At 33.9% G+C, this 27546-nt stretch overlaps 3 protein-coding genes across 13 annotated transcripts; all 3 read right to left on the reverse strand.

The window, feature by feature from the left end:
• Positions 1-326: 326 nt before the first annotated feature.
• On the reverse strand, positions 327-3202 carry LOC142538565 (GDSL esterase/lipase CPRD49-like). Its single transcript, XM_075643877.1, has 6 exons — positions 2937-3202; positions 2217-2294; positions 1668-1808; positions 1195-1271; positions 944-1093; positions 327-738 (listed from the first exon to the last, which is right to left on the reverse strand). Exons 1-6 carry the CDS (start codon positions 3159-3161, stop codon positions 549-551), a joined length of 861 nt encoding a protein of 286 aa, XP_075499992.1. The 5' UTR covers positions 3162-3202; the 3' UTR covers positions 327-548.
• A 1166-nt stretch (positions 3203-4368) lies between these two features.
• Positions 4369-13927, reverse strand: LOC142538575 (pentatricopeptide repeat-containing protein At1g31430). 11 transcript variants are annotated; one of them, XM_075643924.1, is made up of 6 exons: positions 13614-13927; positions 9235-11258; positions 9036-9088; positions 6512-7559; positions 5589-6174; positions 4369-4802 (listed from the first exon to the last, which is right to left on the reverse strand). In XM_075643924.1, the coding sequence occupies exons 1-2, from the start codon at positions 13798-13800 to the stop codon at positions 9460-9462; spliced, it is 1986 nt and encodes a 661-aa protein (XP_075500039.1). In that variant the 5' UTR covers positions 13801-13927; the 3' UTR covers positions 4369-4802; positions 5589-6174; positions 6512-7559; positions 9036-9088; positions 9235-9459. The 11 variants fall into 11 exon arrangements, with proteins under 11 accessions (XP_075500039.1, XP_075500034.1, XP_075500031.1 ...); XM_075643919.1 differs by having other exon boundaries at positions 6512-7573; XM_075643916.1 differs by having other exon boundaries at positions 9036-9123.
• Positions 13928-19333: 5406 nt separating this feature from the next.
• Positions 19334-26516, reverse strand: LOC142538618 (3beta,22alpha-dihydroxysteroid 3-dehydrogenase-like). The gene is made up of 8 exons (XM_075643935.1): positions 25727-26516; positions 24256-24405; positions 23361-23621; positions 20649-20735; positions 20502-20580; positions 19915-20024; positions 19667-19800; positions 19334-19572 (listed from the first exon to the last, which is right to left on the reverse strand). The coding sequence occupies exons 1-8, from the start codon at positions 26255-26257 to the stop codon at positions 19467-19469; spliced, it is 1458 nt and encodes a 485-aa protein (XP_075500050.1). The 5' UTR covers positions 26258-26516; the 3' UTR covers positions 19334-19466.
• Between the last annotated feature and the right edge of the window lie 1030 nt (positions 26517-27546).

Here is a 27546-nt window from a genome sequence, read left to right on the forward strand (position 1 = left end):
TTTGGATCATCCATGAAAAAGTATTAATTTTTATGCTAAGAGTTATACTTTTTATTGTGAATATCGGTAGGGTTGACCCGTCTCACAGATAAAGATTCGTGAGACCGTCTAACAAGAGACCTATTCCTAAACATGCCGACCCACAAGCTCAAATGCATCGCGGTTGTTCGGATTTATTTGGCGTTAAACCAGCATCGAGGATTTCACTATAGTCAAAACCAAGAAACATATCAAATCAACCTGGAAAAATTCGAAGCCTCTTTATTCCATGACCATTGTCGTGGCATAAGATGATCTAAGTTCTAAAAGTAAACTAAGAAACTGAATAATGCATCAGATCCAATTCTCCATCAACTTAAATGTTTTTCCTTGATGTAAGAACATATTATAATTCAAAATGATAACTAAAATGAATGCAAGTTGCTTAGACAAAAAATCGCTCGCCAAGAAATTTAAATATTGTTCGAGCAAATTAGGGTCACTTAGTTGCTGAGGTAAAAATCACTCACCGCTAGCATTTTTTTTATTAAAATCCTCTAGCTTAAAATTTAAAAATACTTTGACAGATTTATAGTCGTTTTTCCATCTTTAGCAACAAGATCATAAGGTGAATCCTCCGAAAATTCGATGGGCATGGAATCCCTTCTCAAACTGGGCTCCCACTCAGCTTCCTCCAGCACCTTGAGTATTTCTTCTGCTACTACCTTGCTACCCTCGGCAGACAAGTGGATTCCATCCCTGGGAAACCAAGAACATGGGAGAAAAGGCAAGGTTAGTACTTATTTCCTGAACCTACTCATCCCAGATCCAAAACTGAGGTGAATGACCCCCTCTTGCTCCTTGAGTGATACACCATCATGGTTTTAAAGCAGTTTCTTGATGCTTGTATGATGTTGATTATAGTCTCAAAGCTGTTACGAAAGATATAGTAGAATGTACTCACGTGAAGCAGTCGTTTAACCAATTTTCTCTCTTCTGGATTGCAGTCCAAAGATCAACTACCTTCACGTCCAATTCCCTACACAACTCTATACAAGCTTCTGAATATAATCGGCACAACTCATTTGTTCGCAAAATCTCACTGACATGTGGACTGTTTAGAAGACATGAAAAGAAAAAAGAAAGCAGAAGATGGGTAAGCTCTCAATATTTTGAACATTGAAGGGTGTAAGTACTAATTATCATACAGTGTACCTTAAGTTCTCGCGAAGTTTAACCTCATTAACTGGAGGGCAACCGAGAAAGATTATGTGAGGTTGTTGTGGAAGGTTCTGGAATAGAAACTCGCTGTTAGAAAAAAAGAGTTTATAATTGAAAAGGCAGAAAACAAAGGAAAAGGTAGAACTAGCCTTGTTAGACTTAGTACCCCATAATTGTACAAACCTCAATGGAGAAACTACACAACTATGCTATTTTTTTCCTGAAAACTATGCTATTTAGCTACACTTTAGTTAACTTGCAGTTTTTCTCCCCTGAAAATTTGAATGTTTTCAAATGTAACCAATTCTTTTCAATATCAATTTTCAAGTAAATGTTCATCTAAAAGCAAAAGGAAAAACCTGAAAGGCAACCCATCCTATGATTCGCAACTGAAAATGATGAAAAGTACCATAGGTTGCATTAACTCATAGGAACAGAGTCATATCAGCACAAATTTGAGAAGTTACCATGAGATGAATAGCAATTTTTCTCATGTTCTCAACATATTCTTGAAGTGGCACATGGGGCCCTAGTCCAGATTCGTGAGGCCCCATGGAATCGTTTCCACCAAAGTATACAACCACCAATGAAGGCTGAGTAGCAGCATCCTGCAACAGCAAAAAAATCACGAGACAATCCAAGTCTTAATAGAACTTCAGCAATGCATTTATTTTACTTCAGCAGTCGTTAGTAGAAAATACTTTTATTATATTACCTCAGTTATAATTACATGAAAAGTTTATATCGTTATAACAAGTAACATATGCATAGATATAGTCGAGATCCTCGTGAACCGAACAAGATGTTGCATACGGTTGCATCAAAGTCAAAGCAAAAAGACATTAAGATATTTCAAACTATTTTCATTAAGTTTGAACAGTTACCCGATGCACTCTGCTACAGATAGAACGAACTTATTTAATTTGTTATGGAACCCATAAACATGCAGGATTCTTTAATTTCTGATCTTCTTGAATCATTTATGGTAACCTCTACATGTAATGAACTGCTGGTACCTTAGGGAAAACTATTTCAAGTACTTGAACAGCACGTCTTGAATTCCAGCCATAATATCCTCTGGAAATTATGTCAGCCTACAAGAGATGAGAAAAAAATCCAATAACAGACAAGCAAGAACTCACAACGAAATCTAATCTAAAAAGTTCAGAGGACAGCAAATTATTCTTTTTCACTATAAAACAATTCTCTGGTTCAGAAATCAATGGAAAGCCTATGCCTGCCTAGAACGGGAATACAGAAATTTATGGGAAGCCTGTGCCTGCCTAGATGGGAACTTACACAAGACTATAAAAATAGTGAAGATACCTTTTTAAAAAAATAATAATTGTTCGAGTCTTTCATCTTGATCTAATCTTTGCAATGACTTTAAAGGTTTCTTCTTTTAATGATTTCACAGAGTATAAGCTGCTACGACGTTATAGGTCGTCCAAAAAATTGACTCCTCGAGGATAACGAATTCGGAAATGTGTAAATTTGATTACTCTGTGTCTATGCAATTGCGCAAATAGTAGATCGAGACACATGTTTCTGCATTTATAGTAATCTTGACCAAGAGTTTTAACACAATTTGGTTTGTTGTCATTCAACCAAATTCCAGCACCAAAACTTATAATTCGAAAACCGAAGAGCAAAATTCAATTCAAGTTGCAAATCTCGTAGAAAGAAAACAATAATAAACAGAACAAAGGGTGTTTCACGTCAAACTGCAAGCATACCCTGCGGGAGTAGACGTCGGAGAGAATCGCACCCCATCCGCCACTGCTGAAGCTAAGCTGGACTATTGACGATCCAAACAACACGAACAATGGCCTCGTCGGACCCACCATCTCTCCACCACAATTCTTCCGATGGTTGAGTAATATAATATATATATCCCCAACTGCTTCTGGGATTTTGAGAAATGGGGTGTGAAGTAAATGTGGCAGCGAACATGGCAGCATGAATTGAATGAGGATGTTAAAAGTTTTACCGAATTGTACTTCACTGACTCATCGAATCAAGACAAAGGAAAATGTCATTTCTTTTTGTAAATGAAAATTATTATTAACAAATAAATTAATAAAGAAAAGAATTCTCATACAAAAATGTCTAGAATTAGTTTGATCACAACATCAACCACAGGTTGATATTCCAACTTCATTTCTTTTTTCTTTCCAGACATCTTGATAATCTCACTAGATGCAAAGATGCAAAGAACTTCAGCTTCATGTCATCAACTGCTTGTTGAGGTACCTGAGTATGGACAACATATACAAAGCAAAAAAATAATCTTGCTCGATTAAAATACTGTATGTTTACGTCTTCAGTCATTATCCATCTTGCGTAAAAACTTTTAAGCTCATCCATATAAATGTCTAAAGTTGAATTGAGAAAAATCCCGAGTCCAAATGATTTGACAGCTTTGAAGACTTGAGTAGCAACAGCATCTTCCATAGCATAAATTGATTCGAAATTGATGACAAGAGTTTTCATGATATAGGAAAGAGTTGTTGGAGCAGCCACTTCTGAAATAAGTTCTTAAAGATAGAAATATGATCATTTTTTTAGATGAAAGTGAGCCAGAAGTTTGAGAGCATATATATTTTGAACAAGAAGATATAAAGGCAAACTGAAAGATTTAGGAATTTCAATTATTCAATGTGTGTGATTTTAAAAATTAAGTTTTATTAAAAAAAAGCTAATATAAAACTGAAATTAATAAAAATTAAATTGTAATGAAAAAATCAATTTATTTGGTTTGACTAGAAAAAGGAACAATTTTTTTTCAAAAAATTAAATCAAATTTCAGAGTTAATTCGGTTCAATAAGTTATTACGGTTTAATATAAATTGTATTCAACTCTAATTTCGCTAAAGTTATTTTACTGTTTCTATTATTGTTAATTTTGTTAACATCGTTTTTTAATATTTTTAACAACAATTTTATTAATTTATTTCACATTATTATTATTAAATAATTTATTATCAATAATCATAATAAATTGTTATATGTATAATTAATAATATTGTTTTTAAAAATTAAAGCTTAGGAATGGGGTCCAGTTATTATAAAATTTTAAAAACTTTGTTTTTCACGAATTTTGTTTTTTGATATTATCTATACTTTCTCCCAGGAAACCAATATATCAACAATCAAAGAAACACAAGGTAAGAAAAATTGTACCCTTTTGCTGTTATAAACAGATTTAAATGAACGTTGTCTGTCCAAAGTTCACAAATTTCATCTCAAAGATGCCTGGTTTGGGGTATCTGTAACACCAGTTATTCAATAATACAGTTCGCCTTTGGGAAAATAATGAATCTGAATCTATTGTTGGCTCTATGTTTATATTTTCTACAAACATTGTTGTGCTTTCTGTGTGATAACATGTCTGATCTGGTCTCAAAATGTCAGAGCTTTTGAAGTTTCAATACCCACAAAGCAATCTGCATTGTAAACAGACGAGCGTCTAACAGACACTCCTCAAACCACACACGAACCCGAGTTAGTAACGACCTGTTTTGCAGCAATCGTGACTCGATAACTGCCTCAGACGATATTCTTCCAACAATCAAGAATGTTTCAAGTGACGAGCCTTGCATCTGTTTAAGAAACACGCTGGTTACTTGTTTGCAAGTATCGAGCATGAAGAGTCGATAGTCAAGCTATTAGCTTTGCCTTATTGCTGAATGTAGCTAAGTGGTAAAGAAGGAAACTCGTCTACAAAATAATGCAAGAAAGAATACACTTCAAGCTACCTCACAGTAAAATAGCGTACAGGCATTCTCTCACTTTAGATTGACACATTGATGTTTCTAATCATTCTAGAGCTGAAATTGACGAAATTTTATATCAAAATTGATCAACTAGAAACTCTTCATACAATTACAGTCACGTCAAAAGGTCTAGCAAAATACTCGGAAAGCATATAGATAGATTCCTTCCGCATAAGTAAAATAACCACGCCAGTAAGAAATTTGTCAAAATCTCATAAGTAAAGTTTCAACTTCATGGACTACAAGTGCTTGACAGTTCAAATTTCATGTGCTAAATGGTGTTTCATCTCCTATTTCATGGATATGAAATGATTCCTAAAATAAGTTTTAAAAAATGATTAAATACATCCATAATTCGTTTAAATGACACGAATTCAAGCACATATCGTACTAGAGATCTATTTATTCACGATTCCATGTAAGGATGATGTCTTCTACATCTACATAGCCAATGAGTACTGTAATCTTGCCTTTCCGCAAATGCTTTATAAATAAAGTGTGGTCAACCCGACATTGAGTGTATCCATCACTCTTTAAGACATTGATAAATCGAAAAAACCAAGCCCTAGGTGATTGTTTGAGGTCATACAATAACTTTTGTAATTTGCCTACCTTATGGTTTGTAGCCGCTGATGCAAAAGCAAGTGGAATGTCCACATACACCTCTTCTTCAAAATCTCCATTAAGGAACGCATTTTTCACATCAAGTTGGTACAAACCCAATCTAACTTGGCAGCAATTGATAAGAGGACTCAACACCATCTGGCTACAGGAGCAAATGTTTCTTTGGCTACAAATTTTGTTTTTAACCGATCTATGATTCTGTCAGACATGTGCTTGACCGTGAAAATCCATTTGCAATCAACTGTTTCCCCGGTGAGAGATTTGCAATATGCCTGGTTTTGTTCTTTTTGAGTGCCTTTATCTCATCGAATACAGCAGCTTTCCATTTTGGTTCATTGAGAACTTCATCGATGGTGGATGGAACCAGCACCTGGTCTAAGTTTGAGAGAAATGCATGATATTCACGAGAAAACGTTCAAGTGAGAAAAAGTTCCCAATAGGGTGTTGTGTGCAAGTTCTCACCCCTTTTCTTACAGCAATGGATTTATTGTCCAAGTCATTTTCTGACATATGAGTTACCTGAATTTGGTGTCATAGAAGAGTCGGGAGATGCAATCCATCACAAAGGTCAGCACTGCCAATCAACCACCCCAATGCCAAATACTAAAAAACAAGAAATTTAGTCGTGTATTTGAGGTTTTGGTTGAGCATTCTCACAGATAAAAGATTACACTTGAGATCCGACACAAATAAAATAGATTGTAGAGAACTATCCGGAGTTAATTGAACTGAACCATAACTAGCCACTTGTGAGCATGAACCATTTGCAATGCGTACCATATGAACATCTTTACAAGGACTGAAATGGGAAAAAAATTCCAGATCTCCAACCATGTGGTCCGAGGCACCAGGGTCAACAATCCAACTGTTTGATCATTCATGTTGTGTAATAAAGGCAAATGAAGAATTACCTCGATGTACCACATTACCAACAGGTAAAGACGTTGGTGCTAAATTAGTTTGGTTGAACAATTTCTGGAGTATGTCAAGGTGCTCTTTAGCGAAATGTTTAGATCATGGGATTGATTTTTGGTTACAGCAGTATTTTCTCTCCTTTCTCGAGCCGGCTTCCAATCAACAAGTTTCTCATGGATTCTGTGTGATTCTAGGCTTTCGGCATTTTCCACGCCAAGGATGTCCTTGCACGTACAGTACCAGAATTATCAACATGCAGAAACGAAGGCACGTATGGGCAGCAAGGGTTGATATGTCCGACGAGGAAATAGGTGGTGGCGATCCCAGCATTATTTTCCTGCGGCTTTCTTCATGGCGAACCTCCGAGAACACTGCACAGAGAGTGCGCAATGGCTTGGTCCCCAAAAATCGACCACGCATGTCATCAAGAGTGCTATGAAGTCCCAATAAAAATTTAAAAACTTGATTTTGTTCAACAATCGCCCAATAACATTTTTTATCGTCTAGGCATTTCCAATCTTAGACTTCAAACAGATCGAGTTGCTGCCAGTGTCGAGTAAGGGTAGTGAAGTAAGCCGTGACAGTGGAATACCCTAGTCCAAGATCAACGAGGTTGTTTTCAATTCTAAATAGCTCTGACATGTTGTTTCTGGAAGAACAAATGTCACGAGCAGCATCTTATATCTCCATCGTTGTTGATATAGAGGAAATTTTCACAAATTTATGTCGTCATTGAGTTGATTAACCACGACAAAATCATATTATTCTAGGAGTTCCATGTCTTAGACTTCGGATCGGCTGATTCAGGGCATGTCGTTGCGCAAGAGATGAAGTCATCTTTCCCTTTTCCTCGAGTGAACATGAGAACAAATTGACCATTGTAAGAAGTTTTCTCCGTTTAATTTGTGGTTCGTTATCGGGACGGAAGAGGTTTCAGCCCATGTTGGTGCGACGGGTACCACCGAAGATGTGGCCCTGGACCTGGACGTGGAAGAAGTGGACGGCAAAGCCATGCTGTATTTGGTCATGGTGTTTCTCTCGGCTCTGATACCATGTAGCTTTAGGAAAGAAGAATTTTCGAGAAGGCAGAATGTTTTATTGAATGAATGAAAAATAAATAAATTACGTTGTTAGAACTCTATGTAAACTAAATCTCTTAATCTAAGGGAAAAATCAGATACTAGTTATGTTAATCCTAAGAACTCAAATACAGACAAATATAGATAAGTTCCTACCTAAACTTAATTAACAGATAACAATTAATTATTCATTATTCAACATAACTTATATTAATGAACCGAGAGCATTAAATATTAATGCCAAGAAACAAAAACATCAATCTACATGATCTAAGCCATTGAGGTGGTAAATTGGATAAAACTCAAACATATTAACGACTAGGCCCCGCTTGCTCATAGTTTCAAGAAGCAAGGGATAACAATGTGTGCTGCAGAAAGAAAAGAACTTGTCAAGAGACTCGATACACTAAAAGGAGTTGAAGAGTGACGAGAAGCTCGAAAGGGATCTTGTGTCCATTTAAATGATGGACAGGTGCAGTGATCATGCAGTTTAAATTATGTAATACAGGTAACATTTGCAGTATAGAAACAAACAAATGGACAAAACATCTATACCAAATATCAATATAGATTTATGAGCACAATAATGTAAAACATCAAACCAAACAAAATGATGACAAATAGATACAAACAAAAGGATAAGACACTGAATTATGGGTTGAGATTCTTGTAAGAGGCTGCGAAAGCAGGGATGACAATTTTCCCCGCGGTTATTCTTGTAGGAGGCTGCAAGAGTAGGGATGACACTTTTCCCTGCGGGGTCCGGAAACGGGGCAGGCTTGGGGATATGTTTCCGGGTATGGGTTCAGGTTCGGGGTTTTCCTCCAAAGCAAATCGGAGACGGATATGAGGATGTTATCTCCATCCCCGAACCCGCCCCGAAGCCCTAGATAATAATAATAAATAATAATGATGATGATTTTTCCAAACAAAAACAAAAATGAAAACTCAAATTCTTAACCTTTAAATCTCGTTCATGATCCAACTCGTCGTCCACATGATAATGATGTGGTTTCATCTTTTTTGTTTATTAAACCATGAATAACAAATGTTTGTATTTTTAAGTAATACTAGTATTTATATATGTAATTATATTCTTATATCAATATTGTTTAATTAAATTTAAGATCTTTTTTCTCAAATCAACAGGTATTTGAAGCGATTGGGGCGGGGATGGGGATGGATTTTAGATTCGGGTGCGGACCATCCCTAAGAAGGGGATTTAATCCACGCGGGGTAGGGGATGAGGTCCCCGATTAGGTAGAAGTGGGGATGGGGGCGGGGACGGGGATATAATTCGGGGGCGGGGATTGGGATGGCAAACCCAATCCGCCCCCGCCCTGCCCCATTACGATACATGTGTGAGAGTAGTTAATGCAAGCTACGTCCAAGCATACCAATCCCCAATAACTGAAAAATTCTGTACATCAAAACAACTGACCTGTTTATTTATCCTTACGTAGATGAGTCACCAAATTAATTGTTGATGATTGCCTGGATCAATGAGAGGTAAAGCTTCTGATCATATTCTACAGAAATTAGTATAATTTGTTCATTGGGTTTATCACTAGGCTTATCATATGACGATCTTACTTTTGAAATCAGCTTCAATCATATTTCCTACAGGTAAGACACATTACCTTTGCTGTAACCAACCACTTGAGGGATCTCGAGTCCTTAATGTCAAATCTTTGGATTGATATTCATTTCTAACCATTCGGTAGGGGACATTTCCAAAAGTTTCAACTGCACCCAATCATATTTCCTACAAGTAAGACACATAACCTTCGCTGTACCCAACCACTTGAGGCATCTCAAATCCTTAATGTCAATTCTTTGGATTGACATTCATTTCTAACCATTCGTTAGGGGACAATCCCAAAAGTTTCAACTGCGCTGCAACCAGGCACCTTCTTGTGCCCAGTGGTTGTCATTTTTCTTCTAACTTTAGTTGCATCATCCCATCTACTGGCAGATGCATATATATGAGCCATAAGCGTATCGCTGCTAGAATCACGGGACTCGATCTCCAAAATCTGCTGGGAAATGCGTTCACCTATATCAACATTTTCATAGTTCCTGCAAGCGCTAAGCAAAGCTCCATAAAGTGGGACAATAAACTTGTTATCTTTCGTCGATACTTTGTTTATCACATCCTCAGCTTCTTCTAGGAGCCCAGCACGACCAAGTAAGTCTATCAAGCAACCATAGTGTTCCAACTTCGGTTCAATCTGATAGACCTCGGTCATAGTGTCAAAATACCTTCGGCCTTGATCAACTAGCCCTCCATGACTGCAAGCGTTTAAAACACCGATAAAAGTGATATCATCAGGTTTAATCCCTGCATGAATCATTTCTAAAAAGAACTGTAATGCTCTGTTGGTACTTCCATTCATTGCAAATGCACAAATTATGGCAGTCCAAGATGCTGTATCTTTCTGATTCATCTGATAAAAAATCTTCAATGACATATCTAAGATCCCGCATTTTGCGTACATCTCTATAAGAGCGGTACCAACAACAACATCTATCTTTATTCCGGTTTCTTCTATGTAAGAATGGATCCATTCACCCTGTTCTAAGGCTCCTGACTGAGCACATCCAGTTAGTAAAGCAACCAAAGTATACTTGTCGGGCTTAACTCTATCCATTTGCATGTTCCTGAACAACGCCATTGCCTCATCAACCTTGTTAAACTGTACAAACCCATTGATCATGGTTGTCCATAGAATAAGATCTCTCACTGGAGCCTTTTCAAATAATGATGTAGCCTCGTCCAATTGACCACATTTCACATATGCTGACACCATACTAGTCCAACAAAGCACATTCTTTTCATGCATCATATCAAACATTCCCCTGGCCATATCCAAACACCCACACTTAGCATACATATCCAACAATGCATTACCGATTATCACTGTAAGCCCAGTTTGTCCTCGTACATAGTCATGAATTTCACGACCAAGATCTAATCTCTTTAAGGAAGTACAAGCCGACAATGTACTAGCAATTGTAGCCTCATCAGGTTTCACACTTCTATCTAGTCTCATCTTCATATAAACATTAATAGCTTCTTCTAACTTGTTATTCTTCACAAAACCAGAAATCAAAATATTCCACGAAATCGAGTCTCTATGAGGCATTTCGTCAAACATTTTACTTAAACTCTCACCACACCCCAACTCCCCATACATATCCAAAATCGAATTACATATGTACGAATCATACACATCCCCAGTTTTCATCACAAACCCATGAATTTTTTCTCCGTCAAGAACGACCCTCAACCCTCCAAGAGCTTTAAAAACAAAGGGGTATGTATAATTATCGGGGAGCAATCCACGTACACGCAATTCATCGAATAAATGAAGGGCTTTTCTACAACTACCCACTTTAGCACGTGCCTTGATCATCACATTATAGATAAACAAAGTCGGAATCTCTATTTTAGCAAACAATTTTTCAGCGTAGGCTAGGTTTGTGGCAGAGGAAAAAGAAATGAGCTTGTGCAGGATGTCAATATTTGGATGCAAGCCGTGGATGAAGATCTGTGCCTGTATTTCCTTGAAATGGTGCATGGATTTGCAGTTTTTTAGGAGGTCAATGCATGCTTTCTTGTTGAATATTTTTGATGTTGTTGCAATGGTCGAGAACTGAATTCCTGGAATGACAAATGAGGAATGCAGTTCAATCATCCTCCATAAAAAAATTGGTAATTTGCTCAAAATTTCCATCAACTGCTGCAGTTGATTTTTCACTGTACTAAGGACCATCATGCATTGTCTCTATGTTCAATACAGTCTTTTTAAGTGTAACCTGCTACCATATAAATTTTTTTATTTCTTTACGCACAATCAAATGTCTTGTCTTAAAAAATCTTTTCACCAAATGAAACTTGAAACAAGATATGCACTCAGAGCACTCAGCAGAAGCGTGTGAACAACGAAATAACAAACTAAACTAAAATTACAAAGTAGAAATTTTAGACCATGCATATGTGAAATTCTATAATTTTAGAAACCACGCATATGTGAAATTATATGCCAAAAATGTACTGCTAGTGAAACAAAAAATGTACTTCAAATTGAATTAGTACGCATGAAACCAACAATGATAAATCCAAAAAATGTACCATGTCCTAAAAAAGAAATAAATTCGAATATTAAATGATTAGGAGTGTAAGAACGAGTAAGAATTCTGCTACCCAAACAAACAATTAAACATAAAGAATGACATAAATGATTAAAAAAAAGATTGAAATTCCAACAAAATAAGTCACTCAAATCTTCAAAACTGTCCTTTCAAATTAATGTTGATCTGAACTCCAATAGTTCAAGTCAAAGATGTTTAGGAATTTGAAATATATGAATGTGCACAAAATATACATCACAACAGAGGAAACATTTAAATTATTCATGACTCCATGCTTGCAAACAAAACTAATACAAGAATATCAACACAGGAAAAAGTAGAAATACAAGAGGCATTGTGATATGGCAATATGAGCAATACCACAGAGTATCTTCCAGATACACGTGAAAGCAATAACAATATTGTAGGACAGATTAAAAAATCATGTCAAATAAAAAGCAGGAGATGATAGTATATTTAAGGCACCTTTTTCCTATCTATTTCTGGTAGAGTATTCAACAATATGAACATGATTCTTTCTGATTTCTGGTCAGAGCATATTGAGACTTGAGAGACGAGTGATAGGAGGATTTGGCTATTAGAGAGCACAAGAAGACTGCAAACTTCTCTGTATCTCTCTTTCCTACTAATTATTCAAACTCCTCATCTTATATGTATGTCTCCCTTGTTTGGGAATCTCTATTCTTACCTTGTACAGTTTTTTATAGGATTTAATCACACAATTATTGTATAGCTGTGACGTACTACAATCAAGAAACCCTTAAGCGGCGATATGCGAAAATTAGTGTGAGTTTGCATAGTGATTGATCAATTTAAAGATCACATTTTTTATCATGCAAACTCATGTCAATATAGCGTAAGATCTTGAAGAAATTTGGTTTTATTGAGCATAGCAACGAAAAATAACACACTTATGGGTCCAGATGTTATGTTTGAAAAGAAGAAACAATTCATTAAGTTATAGAAGCTAGTGATACTAAAACTATTTGGGAATGATTAAACAACAGGAATGACAAACCTGTGGAGTATCACGTGAATGCATATCTCAATTATGAGACAACATCAAATAATAAGTTACATCAATACATCTCAACGAAATCTTAGCTTGCGCTTGGATTGATGGATTTCAAATGTAATTTTATTGTTTAGAGAAGTAAAACCATACACTTCAAATCCATCCTTTTCAAATTCATCCTTTACATGTTTACATAGTATTTTATGTTAAAAAAAGATAGATTTCAAGTTCACAAAATAATGATGTCTTTTAAAATTCATTCTACTTTGTATTACTAACATGTAAGTAAGTAAGACGTAGATTTAATATTTAATATATTATTTCATTGTAAATAATAAACTAATCGCAATCCATAGATTTCAATCTCCCCAAGTGCACCCAAAGAATCTCCATTTTATTTATTACTGATTGAATGGATACCTATGTTAGCCTATGTTAGCCTGTCAACAAATGCTAATTTTATTTGTATTGAAACTAGGCACTCAATTCAAATTGGGTTACCAATCTATGTGTTCCAAATATTGGTTAGAAGATGTCTTACCTTTCTATATTTATTAATGAATATCGTTTCTCATAAAAAATATATATTGTCATCAAAACAATTATGTGATATATTAACAAAGTAATCTCCACAAAAACCTGATACAGTCGATTACACAACAATACAACTGCTACGTAATACTTACAACCTTTTGAGTTCATTTATTTACTTATTCATGTTTTCACTATGAATAAATCGAAGAGAACAGCAAGCGCAAGCTAAACCGCAACACAAAACAAAACAAAAAAGAAACTCTGCTTCAGCGAAGGAATTTGCAATTGGTGGACAATTTTGAAGTCGAAACATACCCAACGCGATGGTTGATGCTGTGCAGGCATCACGGAGGAGGCGCAGAGGGACGGTGGTCGAGAGCTTGAGAGCAGAGGCGGGGTCTTCGGACCTTGCGATCGCTGCAGCCCCTAAGGCTGCGCCGCCTCCCACCGTAGCCGTCAGAAGCAGCTTCGTACTGGCGCGCCACAGAGATCTGGCTGCCATTTCTGTTTCGCTTCTTCCTACCTCTCCTGTTGTCTTCCCCTGCCTGGGTATATATACATGCAAATATATATATCGGCCACTTCACTGAATCGGCTGCCCCCTAGTCTTTAGCTGAATCGAAGATTAAAACTGATTAAAGTCAAATAAATATTTTTTCGGGAAAATGATTTGCTTTTTCTTTATATTTGTTGTGCAGATAGATGTCAAGTCAATTTTTTCGATTAAAAAAAATTTAAAATTATCAAAAAAATAGATTATTTATTACTATTATTAATAATCTTCCTACAAAAAGTTGGTCTGTTTTTTGTTTTTTCAATTTTGTTATTATTTTATATCAAAATTAAATTTTTGTTTTTATTTTTTTTAATTTCAAAAAACATTTTTGTTTATTTTTTAATTACAACAATTCAAATTGCACTTTAGTCCCTCGATAATTTGTCAAATTTCACTTTAGTCCATAGATAATTATAAAAAAACTGTACACACGCATCGCGTGTGCAAAGTAGCTAGTATAGAATTAAAAATGAAACAAACATACAAAATTGAAAATACAATTTTTATTTTTTGTTTTAACCAAAATAAATAATTTTTATAGGAACTAAATAAAAATTTCGATATATATAAATTTAGATATATGTATAGTTTATTTTTTTATTACAACATTATATTTTGTAACACAAAAACTTATATCATAAAAATTAATGAACCAATTTTGTAAGACAAATCTAGTATTTCATTTGACCAATGAAAAATATTGTTTTTTTATGTCAAAGTAATATTTTTCTCTCTAAATATCGATAAAATCGATTTGTCTCACGAAAATAAGTATTTGATATCGTCTTATAAGAAACCTACTCATTTTGTAAAAACTGTACAAATAATAATGGAAAGTAGATTTCATATTTGCTATGCATATGACATTACGATAGTTGTGATTTGCGAAGGTAGGTTTAAAATTTATGAAATTTGGAATTTCAAATTAGATACGGTGTTTCAAAAAAAAATAGATATGGTTTTGGGTGAAAATGAAATTTTAAAATTTTATTAATAGTAACCGAGAATGAAAAATGAAATTAAAATTTTGTTATCTATGATTGATTGATAGCAATGCAATGTATTTCTCGCTTGTTTAGTAAAGTCAAGTTTTCTGCCAACTCTTGCAGGTGACGACGATCGAATCGAGCCAAACTCTAGTTTTTATTCGTACTTAAAAATTATTTAGTCTAGAGACAAAGAAAAATTTTGATTTATTTAGGGTTGGAATTTCGTTCGACTTGAAGTTTCTTGGTTCTAACTTAAATTATTGTGTATTATTAACTACTAGACGAAGGCTCGAAATGAGGCTCTCGTGTAATTTTCTGTATATTTATTTTGGGAAGAGATGTGCATACAAAAACAGGCAAAGGTGAAAACACTTTCAAAATCTAAAAAACATCACAATCAATTTGTCTAAGAAGATAGGCAGACAGGAACAAATTTCGTAATTGTAACTCAGTCGCGTCCTAGTGTTGTATTTAGATGAATGTATTTGAAATGATAGATTTAAACCGTAACGACATGTTTTGATGTACAAAAATCGAATGAATTTCAAATTCACTTTATATCAAGTTAATTCATTTCAATAGTGATTTTGATGTATTTCAAATATACTCCAAGTATCGTTTGAAATATATCCCTCTAATTTTTCAACAAATCATTCTCTCTTTCTGAATCAAATTCATCTATCCAATTGCAATCTATGTTTTTTCTTCTCTAGATCGAACTTTAAAAGTTGATAATCTCAAATAATAGAGTACGTTTGAATTTTGTTCATTCATGAAAGTGTTTTTATGAATGAACACAAATATCAACAGTAAAATGATAATCACTTAAATTGTATACACTACACTTGAGGTTTTGACGGTAAAGGTATTAATATAACATAATTTTTAATTTTTTTTTTCTATTAACAATATAATCAATCGTCAAAGGTATTAATCTAACATAATTTTAATACTTTTTTCTTTAAGGCTCCGTTTGGTACGTGTGATTGGATAAGTAAATGATTAGTAATTAGAGTGATTAAAAAATGAGATATATGGATTAATAGTATGGTGGGATAAATAACATGGTGTTTCGTATGATTTTAAAATGATGGATTAATTTTGTAAATTTTATTACAATGACCAAAATGCCCCAAGTGTTAATTAAATATATATTCTTAAAATAATTAGATAGATAATTAAATATTTATAATTATAATTTACATTTATTAAAATTAATTTAAATATATTTATTAGAAATAAATTTGTGAATATGCATTTATTTTAATAATTAAAATAACAGTAATATTTTGAATGTTAATATTAAATAAAGTTTAGTAATAATTACAATATTATTGTTTTTCAAAATAATTATAAACATTATAATTAAATATTTATAATTATAATTTACATTTATTAAAATTAATTTAAATATATTTATTAGAAATATATTTGAAAATATTACGGTAATCATTAAACAAAATAAATTACAATTTAATAACTATTTATTTTCATAAAAGAATTAATTAACAAGATTAGAAATTTATAAAAATTTAATTTAAGATAGATTTGCATTACAATTTATTTTCTTTAAAATGATTGAAAATAATAAAAATTTATAAAATTAATTTATAAAAAAATATAATAAAAATTTAAATATTATATTAATTTATTATTATTATTATTCAAAAATTATACATTATCACACTTTTGAGGAGGGATATTTAATGACACAAATAACATAAATAGTGAGGGCTTTCAATCATAATCAAGGTCCTTCATGTTAAATTAAAAATGAACCAAACATGAGATAAGGGATGATTATTTAATAATCATTCCCTTATCATGGCTACCAAACATAGCCTAACAATATAACCAATCTTTTTTTTTTTTTTTTGCAACATAGTTGAACGAAGATAAATTATCGTTCATGAGTTTTATTCATCAATGATGACACACCAATTTATACGCGTAGTGTATCATACCAAAGATGTTTTTGTTGAGACCGGGCTTGTAACCCAATGGTCTCAACCCCTACCAGATTAACCGGTTCTCCGGGTTCGATCCCCTCTCTCCGCGTAAGTTGTAATAATAAAAAATAAATAAAGAAAAAAAGAAGAAGATGTTTTTATTGTTTTGAGTCAGGGGAGGGGTGTTAGAGTAGGTCCCGGCAAGCCAACTTGTGGCTCGGGCTTTATTAACTCTAATGTAAAACAATCTTTATTTTTATAATATTATACGATTTTATTCGATTATGGCATTTTACTTTATCTGTATACCCATGGAATCAGCATAGATAAAGTCCTTGATTATATTTTAATACAAATGAATCGTAATTCGATGTTGAAACTCATTTGTAAATACTGTATAATCTAAATTTGTTCCTATTCGATTCAGCCGTCTAAAATATGGATAAAGGTCGCTTGAGCTCGAGACTAGCATCTGTGATGTTGTGTACCGCGTTTCTTGGTAAGGGCATAGAGATATCCAAACATGCAGATGGGTAGTCATATGATGATTATACCGAACTGCCCTCACTCGGACTTTCCAAGTGGTTATCATTCATCGAGAGGATAAGTCCGTGGTTGTGATTGTACACCATTAGTCCTTATGACCCGGGACAACACAGAGGCTCTATATGCTAGGGCTGTGCTTTGACTCGTTTACCGACCCCAGGAGGGTCATAAGGTGGCGAGATTGGGTACATTTGCGACACATGTAGGAGCCAGTACATTGTAGTCGAGGATTCATCGCTCACCTACGGTTTGTATATCCTATGTGATCTGATGAAATAATAGTCCGTGGAATCTCTGGCCAGAGTATGAGATGTACGTTGGAGAAAGAGTTCTCCAATGGTATATGCAATGCCACTATTATATGTATCACATAGTTATCGAATTAATATGCAACCCTCGATGAACCAATGATTGCAGATTCGATCGGGATATATGAGATGAAGGGACCGTACTGTACGTTAATCATAATCGACTGGTTCTTGCAGGCACTATCAGTGATATCTAGGGGATCATGGGGCGATGCTATTAGACGCTCTTACCATTATCCGATGGGTGCAACAGAAATGAGTTCTGGCATTCTTGATCAAAGAGTTGATGAAAAGAATGGGGTTAACTAGGGTAAACCGAATAAGAATAAATGTTATTTTGAATCACATGGAGATGTGAACCAACGGATAGCTGTATCCCTGAACCATTGAGGGTCACACAAGTATCGGATTCTGTGTTCCCGTTGAAATAGTCAAATTTTAAGGAGTTGGAATTTGACAACTATAATTTCATGGAGATCAAACAGAAAGCTAATAAAGGAGTTTATGAGCTGATTTCATATGATGGAAGAAATGGAAGTTAACATGATTGCTAAATAAGGAAGGAGAGTGGAACTGTCTGTTTTGTGAAGGAGTTCACTAAAAATGGCAGCTGCCCAATATGGTAAGTGAAAATTTTGATCTTCGAAATTTTCGATTTTCATTATGTGAACAAGACTTATATCCTTGATACATCGACGCTCTCGGATCGTCGATCAGGGTTATAATGAGTTCGTAATCATTTATTTAATGAATTGAGAATTTACTAATTAAATGATTGTGCTAGTAGTGATGACTACTAACATGAGGAGTCTAAAATTAAATTAACAAATGAGTTAATTATATAAATTAAATAATGGTTATTTAATATAATTTATGTATATATATATTTTATATGGTGATATAAAATATGTGTATATATGGTATTAATATATTAATAATATAAGAATTTAAATATAATGAAATCATAAAGGAATTGGAAGAAAATTTGGCAAAAAGGAAGCAAATTAGATTTGCTTAATTATGGATTGAGAATCCATAATATTGATTGAGAATCAATAAACACACAAAAAAAAAAAAATCTTCCTTCCTTAATAGAAAAAACTCTCGGCCATGTTGGGTGGTAAGCTAATTAAGTCTTGTAATTTAATTAATGACTTAATATAAAGCTTACAATATTAATTGTGAGTCAATAAAATCTCCCTGAAAAAAGCTCTCGGCCACTTTGTCAAATAGGGTTCGGCCACTTTGAAAAAAAATAGAAGAAAGATTGGCCGCAAGTTTCTTCCTTGTGACGTACCTCGTCGTCACACCGACTCCGAATTTAGGAAATTCGGACGTCCCTAATCTCAACGAAAAATCGTTTGGATTTTCTAGTGCAAATCAAACGAGAAACAGAGTTTTCAATCGTGGATTTAATTAGGCGATCAAGGTTGAGGAGCCGTTCGAAGGAATATACAAGAAGGGCTATCTCCGCTTAAAAACCGGAATAATTTGGAATTCAGCGTTTAATACGCAAAGATATAACTCTAAACACCCTATGAATGTTTTGAACACACGACACCCAAGCAAAAATATTTTAAACTTCTGTTGCGTCTTGGGTGCGAGAATACGATGCATCAACAAGGGGATTGTCGCGACGTGGCCTTATACCACAAAGACTTACATTATTTTATGGACGGATGGGAAATACGAAATAGAATGCGATATAAACTGATATAGAAAATTAATTTATGGAATATACAGCAATATAGTGAGCATTGACCTACAAAGTTGTTTCCCTACATTCTATTCATCTGCATATAGGATTAAATGCTTGATCTTTACATAGCTCCAACTTCATTCAACCTTTGAACCAGAATCGGATACCGTTTTTGGGTTCGGGTAGTCGGAAAGAACACCAACTTGTCCTGTTCCGCTGGCACCCAACTGTCAAAAAACAAATTTGAGTTGATGATTACCGTCTGATAAATAAGCTTGAATGTGGGTTTATCGGCAAAAAATCGATGTGTTACGCCGTTACCTGAACTGGGTGACTAAGCGATGAAGAAAAACTGAGAGCTCAACCCTGGCAAGCTCAGCTCCGGGGCAACGCCTTGGCCCTCCGCCAAATGGAGTAAACACGTTCTTCGAACAACTAGTAGTTCCCGAACCGTTCTGCTTATCACATATGCATATTTGTACTAGAATATTAGAACACATGTGCTATGATCAGACCGAGCATGCTAAAAAATAAGTAGATAGGGGTTCGAATTCGAGGGAGACATCGACCTGCCAGCGCCAGGGATTAAACATGCGAGCAGCTTTGAAATGATCATGATCCATGTGTACTGCTCGAAGAGAAACAAAAACCTTCCATCCTTTCGGAATTGTGTAACCATCTGATGCCAATCAAAATACCACCATTCTTAGAACAAACAAAATCTAAGAACCTCATTTCTCTACTTATAATACATTAACATGCAAAAGAATGCATACTGGATCTCCAGCGGCTCAAACAAATCTAGCCCTGCTTGAACTCTAGTCACGTACTCTAGAGGCTAATCAATGTCGAGTTTGAGCACTTCACAAGCCAATAGCTAACAAATGATTATCGAGCAACTAGAACTTTACGTGCGTTTATCTACTTGTCATCAATGTCAAGTTTGAGCACTTCACAAGCCAATAGCTAACAAATGATTACCGAGCAAGCAACTAGAACTTTACGTGCGTTTATCTACTAGTCATCAATGTCAAGTTTGAGCACTTCACAAGCCAATAGCTAACAAATGATTATCGAGCAACTACAACTTGACGTGCGTTTATCTACTTGTCATCGCTCAACCACAAAAAGGGCGTTTCAAAATTTGTGTTATTACCTTTAATAGTAACATCGGTCATTGCTCGTCGAAACACCCCGCTGATAATGTTAGATACCCTGAGAGTTTCATTCACAACCTGAAAAACATATGAGTGAGTCTCGATGAAGTGCTTTGTCACTTAGAATGAGGTTTTCATGAACTTACACATTGAGTGAAAGGCATAGATTTATAATCTTCCAATTGAAGAGCCTCATTTTCACCTTTCTTAGCCAAAATTTCAATGTGCTCTTCCTGTTAAACAAAAGGGGTTGGTTAGCTATGAAAGATAATAAATCATAAATAATTGTACTAACTTTTTTTTTTTACTTTTCAAGTTAATTTAAAATATATATTAAAAATTTTATAACAAAATTATTTATGGACTTGTACAAAAATAGCAAAGCATACATTACTACGCATGTGCTCGAATAGCAAGTTCTATATAATTAGAATTTTCGTTTATGCTCCACCTGAAATATTTCTCAGCCTCTCTGGATATAAAAAACAAATTTGTCCATATTGTATTCTATAAAGGAAGGCTCAGGCTATGCTGCTGCACTCAGATGTTTTGTCTGGGCCATTGACACGCATGGCTCCTTCTAGATTGTTTTAATCCCCTATAGGAAATTCTATTCACGGGAATTAAAACACTCTAGAAGGAGACATAAAATATCAACGATTATCATCCCACCGAGTATAACAAACCTGATGGGAGATAGAATTTCCCATAGGGGATTAAAACACTGTAGAAGTAGCACAGACCCGCAAGTCTCGCCTTGCCCTGTCATCAAGTGAGCCCGTTCCGCCAATCTGACAGGTTGTAATGTGGACTAAGCGGGATAGCGCAGATTACAAGACTAGTTTTAAATTTTTAAAAACACACTTAAAAATAATTGTCATGATGCAACAATTCACCCAAAAAAAAAATCAATGAAAAATAAAGAAAATATTTTTAAAAAAAACTGGGTGGCCGGCTCATCCTGACCCATCCCGCCACAACCTGCGGCCCGTTTGTGTTGACCTATTCATGCCTATCTCCAAATGGGCTAATAAAATCATAACTCAACCCGTCAATTTTTCATGACGGCATGAACTGACTCGACAAACCTGACCGTTTCGACGGCTCTATTCAAAGGACTGGAACTTCGCCTACCATAAGGATGTAAATGAACCAAACTGTTTGTGAGCTATTCGAAGCTCGATTCGATAAAAGCTCGTGTGAGCTCGTTTAATGAGGCTCGTTAAGATAAACGAACCAAGCTCAAGCTTTATGATATTCGGCTCGTTAGCTCGTAAACATGTTCGTTAGTAAATTCATAAGTAATATCTTAGATGAAAAATAATAATTTTGATATTTAATTTATTGATTTAACACAAGCTCATTTAGGTTCGATAAAAACTTGAATAAGTTCGTGAGCCATGAATATATTCGTTAAATAAAGCTCGAGCTCGGCTCGATTATAAACAAGCCAAGCTCAAACATTCAAGAGTTCGGCTCGGCTCGACTTGATTACATCCCTAGCCAACCATCACCACTTGTAGCCCAACACATGCCTAATTGTTTCCAACACCACATGTTGTTCGTTGCAAATGTATTTATTGCATTGACCCATTTGAGATATAGATATAAATTTATTTAGGTTAACTTGAATAAACTTTGTATAATTTTATAAATTAAATTGATGACACCTTAGATTTCATAAAAATGATTTAACATCTGAATAACGATTCTTTTTTAGAAAACTGTAAGAATTTTAAGAAATAATTATAAAATATATGTATATAAAAAGTTTCTAAACAATTTTTAAAGTGGTGCAAAAGTAATTAAAATCCAAATCGTTCACGTTTAAGGAGAGGATAGTGAGTTTATTATATGATAATAACATTTAAAAGACAAACAAATCTTATTTTTGTCCTCATTGGTTAGATGAGAATTTAGGTAAGGAGATCAGAATAAAAATGGGGCCACCTTAAAAAGGAAAATGAAAAATGTCTCTCTCTGTATATATATATATATATATATGAGTAGGTATCTTGTGAGACGGGTCAACCCTACTGATATTCACAATAAAAGGAAAATGAAAAATGTCAATATATATATATATTATGGTCACTCATCGTGCCCACCTCTACACCCACCTATGAGATGACGTCCACGTATTGGATGTGATAAAATATAAACAAATTATACATCAAATACATGAGTCTCATCGACATGATGGGTGGACAAAATATCAAAACTATATCGACCTGAAAGATAATCATGTAAGATATATTATGTCTCTTTTTAATCATAGTCAGAAATTAACAATTATAAAGATAATTTATTATGGATAAATCATATTTGGGCTACTGACGTAACTGGATGTAAATAAGTAATATGAAAAATTAATGAAAGATAAATAACAATATACTCAATTTGATTGATTAAAAGTAAGAAGATTGATATTCTAATTATAATGATTGAAAAATGAACTAATTTTTCTACAATCAACCCTATAAATATAAGTAAATTGCTTTTTATGTCTCATATATTTTTTAATATTTCATTCATTTAAGTAGTCAATTTCAATTTTAATATATTATATTTAAAGAAATTGTAATTATAGTATATTTTCGGACGTAGCGTTTACAAAAAATTGATAGATGCGATATTAATACTGAAATTATATCAAAATTAGGAAAAGATAAATATATAAGACAAAAAAACGATTTTTTCCTAAATTATAAGTTATCTTAATTTTGGTTATAATAAATAATTTTATACACACATTTTATTTTCCCCATATTCGTTATTATTATTATTATTATTATTATTTGTCCTTATAATAATAACTAAAAAATAGTGAGAGAGAATTGAAGTAAAGGGAAAGTAACCTTGAGTTGAGCCAACGCATGCGGGGTCTCTGTGAGGAACTTAACGGCGAGCGTCATAATTGTGGACGTGGTTTCATAGCCCGCCACCAGCAAAGCGAGCATGAAGTCCACAACTTCCTCGTCGGAGAAGGTCTCGCCGCCGCCTCCGCTGCCCTCGTCCAGAAGCGCCGTCAGCATGTCCTTCTTTCTCTCCCCTTTCTCGCTCTCTCGTCTCCTCTCCCTCACCACCAAACTCAACGCCTCCGCAACCTTTCTCCGAGCCTTCAATAATAATGACAATAATTAGAGCACACAATAATCATTAATTGCATCTTATATTTAAGCATGCTTGATTTAATCAATAAACTAAACTGGCTAATACAATTGAGATGATTGTATTAGTCCGATGGTTTATCCAATGCGTATCGAAAAGATAACAATTTCGAGTTTTATTTTCGTAAAAAATTATAAAATATTTATATAATATTGATTTAGTGATTAAAAATGAGATTACTATAAAGTTTTTTTTATCATTTTATTAAAACTTTATATTTATTTTAAACCATATATTAGTTTGAAAAAACAAAAACCCATGATGATCAAGTACATGATTTTTTTAAAAGAATTAGATAACATAATTTACTTATGTTAAAAGAAAATGAACGAATTTTAATATAGGTTATATAAAATTTATGCAAAATCAAAAAGAAAATTACAAAATTCAGGTTATAAACTTATTTCCTAATTAACCAATTTACATCACTTAAAAGGATAATTTGTTGTAAAAATAATAAAATTTGACCCGACACAATAAAATTCGAATATCAGCAAAATCTATATAAAAAATAATTCATTTATTTTTTTTAAAAAAAATAATAATAATAATAAATAAATAAATGGAAGACTGATTAATTACTTGAATAGCCCTTCTATATGTGGTGAAGAAAAAGGGTAAAGGAATGGTAAAAAAGCCTTCAATAACTAGCATGTACTCTTTCATCAGATTCTCCGTCCATCCACACGGATCAAAGCTCATGAGCTGCTTCACTGTTAACTGAAATGTTATCTGCAAAAAAAATACATTACTAAATTTTGTCCCATTTTGACGTCAATATGTCAATATCTCAAATTTGAAATTAAATATCGAATTTAGTTTTCAACTCGAAAATATATTCAATATGTTTAGATAGTATATAACATGCAAGATCATGTTTTACCCTTTATTTAGAATTTCCAAATATAATAAGTAATTTTTTTTTTTTTTGGAAATAAATTATTGGTTCCCATAATTAATAATAAAGCATATTATTATATGAGTAGGTCTCTTGTGAGATGGTCTAACGAATCTTTATCTCTGTGACGGGTCAACTCTACCGATATTCACAATAAAAAGTAATAATTTTTCATGAATGACCCAAATAAGATATATATCTCACAAAATACGATCCGTAAGACTGTCTCAAGCAGGTTTTTTCTTTATTATTTATTAATGTTTAGGTATCTAAGCTTCTTAATTAATGAAAAATATATTATATCCATTGACATACAATGATGAGAGAACAAAACAAAATGGAATAAAAGGCAAAGAGAATAAGTGGATCATACTACACGAACATGTGTGTGGGTTCATTATGCTTCAAAAGCTTATATTATATGTAATTATCTTCAAATAATATTATTAAATATTATAATAATTTATAAAATATATATCACACACACCCGCATGATTGTGTGTGTGGTGTAAAAATGCCAACTTAAGCTTAGAAATATGTTGGAGATCCAAGTCATCAAGTTCGATATCGATGCTCGTAACATGAAATTATGCCACGAGCACTCAAAAACTAAAAATTTAAACACAAAAATCCTATTTTGGACGATTATAATTCGATTTTAATGTTTACTCTCGTGAAATAAGGTTACATTTTTTACTACGTACATAATATAATATAGATTATGATTATTGTATAATTTATTAATTTAAATATTTTTTTATAAGAAGAAATATGGGTTTTATAAAATTTAAACAAAAGATTAAGTAAAGATGATTACTCATATAAATATAGGACATTTAAGAAGAAAAATGATAATATAATTAACGAGAAAGATTGAGAATAATTAGGTTAATTTGATAATTTTTAAACTTAAATTTTAAGACATTTTTTTATACAAAAAATGACAAAAATTTGTGTAAAAATATCTCATTAATCATATTTTATGATACGGATCTTTTATTTGAATCGTGTATAAAAAATATTATTTTTATGTTAAAAATATTATTTTTTATCGTGAATATAGATAACGTTCCATCTCACGTCTAAAGATTCACGAAATTGTTCCATAAAATAACTACTCAAACAACACAGAGTGATTACTCTTTACGTGCTTACCTTCTTGGCCTCCTCCATGAGAACCACCCGACCGGTCCAAGAATCCATGTTGAACCGGACGAGCCGGTCTATGTCGACCAGGAGATGGTCCCTCATAATCGCCGAGTTGGCGAAGCTCATCGTCAACGAATGCATCCTCTTGTGCAGGCTGCCCCTCATAAGCAGCAGCGAGTGCCGGCCCAGCAGGTTCTGTATGGAGCCGGGGTAGCTCGACTCGAATAGCCGGCCCTCGTTCTGCAGGATGAGCCGGTTCGTCTCCGGGTCGGCCGAGAACACCGTCGGCTCGCCGAACACATGCGTGGTGAAGACGGTGCCGTACCTCGACACCCTGTCGTCAATGAACGGCTCCGGGTTCTCTGTCTTATAAGCAGAGATGAGCTGCAGGGTCTCCCCCAGGAACGGCAGGCCCAGGTTCCCCGGCGGCAGGCGGAGCTTCCGCCGCGCGGTGGCACGTAGAACAACGAACAAAGAGAAGAAAAACACAAGTGAGACGAGGATGGTGGACAGGAACACGATCAACGAGGAATCCATGGGCTTCTATTCACGCAGTGGAGGGTGCAGTGTGTGAAAATGGCGTGCATTAATGGTGGGCGAAGCACACGGGTGGGTATCTAAAATCTAATCTAAATACTGAGGGAAAGGGAGAACTGTGTTTCTGCGTATGTACAGTACAGAAGGGGAGCAGAGGATTGAGAATTGCGACCAAAATTTAATGTTTAGATTTTCATTTTATTTACTTTTTTCACTGTGTGATTTTTGATTTCTTGGTCTGAGGATTTTAACTCTGCTTTCCGTTTTGGTTGACACTGTAATTATGGGAAATTCGAAAGGAAAATGAGGGAACCTCTCTGAAGATCTGCTGGTAGATTTATCTAGAGTATTATTCTCGTCTCTTTAATGTATCGTTTGTTTCTTTAATGTATCGATACGTTTGTATCGTGACATGAGACAAATAATATAAAAATAATTAATATTTTTATAATATTAATAAAAATAATAGTTAATATAATATTTGATTTGATTTATTAATTTGATTAAATTTGAGATAACGTGATATTATCGTTTTGTTTTTTTAAAATATTAATAAAATATTTATAACATTATTTATTAAGGTTATATTGTAATAATTGATTGATGTGAGATAAATGATTGATGATTTGATTGATATAAGATAATCGATTGGTAGATGGATAAATAATATTGTGCACCAAACATAAGATTAGATTGAATAAGAATATGGATAAATAATATAGTGAATCAAACAGTACCTTAATACATAACATATATGTTGAGTGATGAATCATGATCATTCATCTACATATCATGGGTGAATGAGTGACCATGATTTATCCATTCAACACATGTGTCAGGTGTTGATTGGATGATGACATTACTCATATGAGTAGGGATAGGTATCTTCGATGCTACATGTGGGGGGGGGCACTACCCCACATGGTTTAGATGGACAAGATTCACACACATATCTGATTTTAAAAAAATTAGTGGATCCCATGTATGTTTGGCTAAATTTGAGTCCTTGATTCTATCATGGGGTAGTGCCCCTACATGTAAGATGAAATCAACCCATAAACAAAACCTTGGAAATCTATGTCATGTCCCGAGACCTCGTGTTGTTTTAAACAACACAAAATCGTAAAACAACAGGACTAAAAATACTGAATTATTTCCAAATGAATCGATTTATTTTATACAAAAGAATATTATATTTACAACTTCAAAACAATATATCAAATCAAAACAAAATGTTTTACAACAACGAAATATAAAACATTGTCTAGTGTAAGAGAAAATAAACAACG

This window comes from Primulina tabacum, chromosome 1 (genome assembly GCF_025594145.1).
Source record: "Primulina tabacum isolate GXHZ01 chromosome 1, ASM2559414v2, whole genome shotgun sequence".
Lineage (NCBI taxonomy): Eukaryota > Viridiplantae > Streptophyta > Magnoliopsida > Lamiales > Gesneriaceae > Primulina > Primulina tabacum.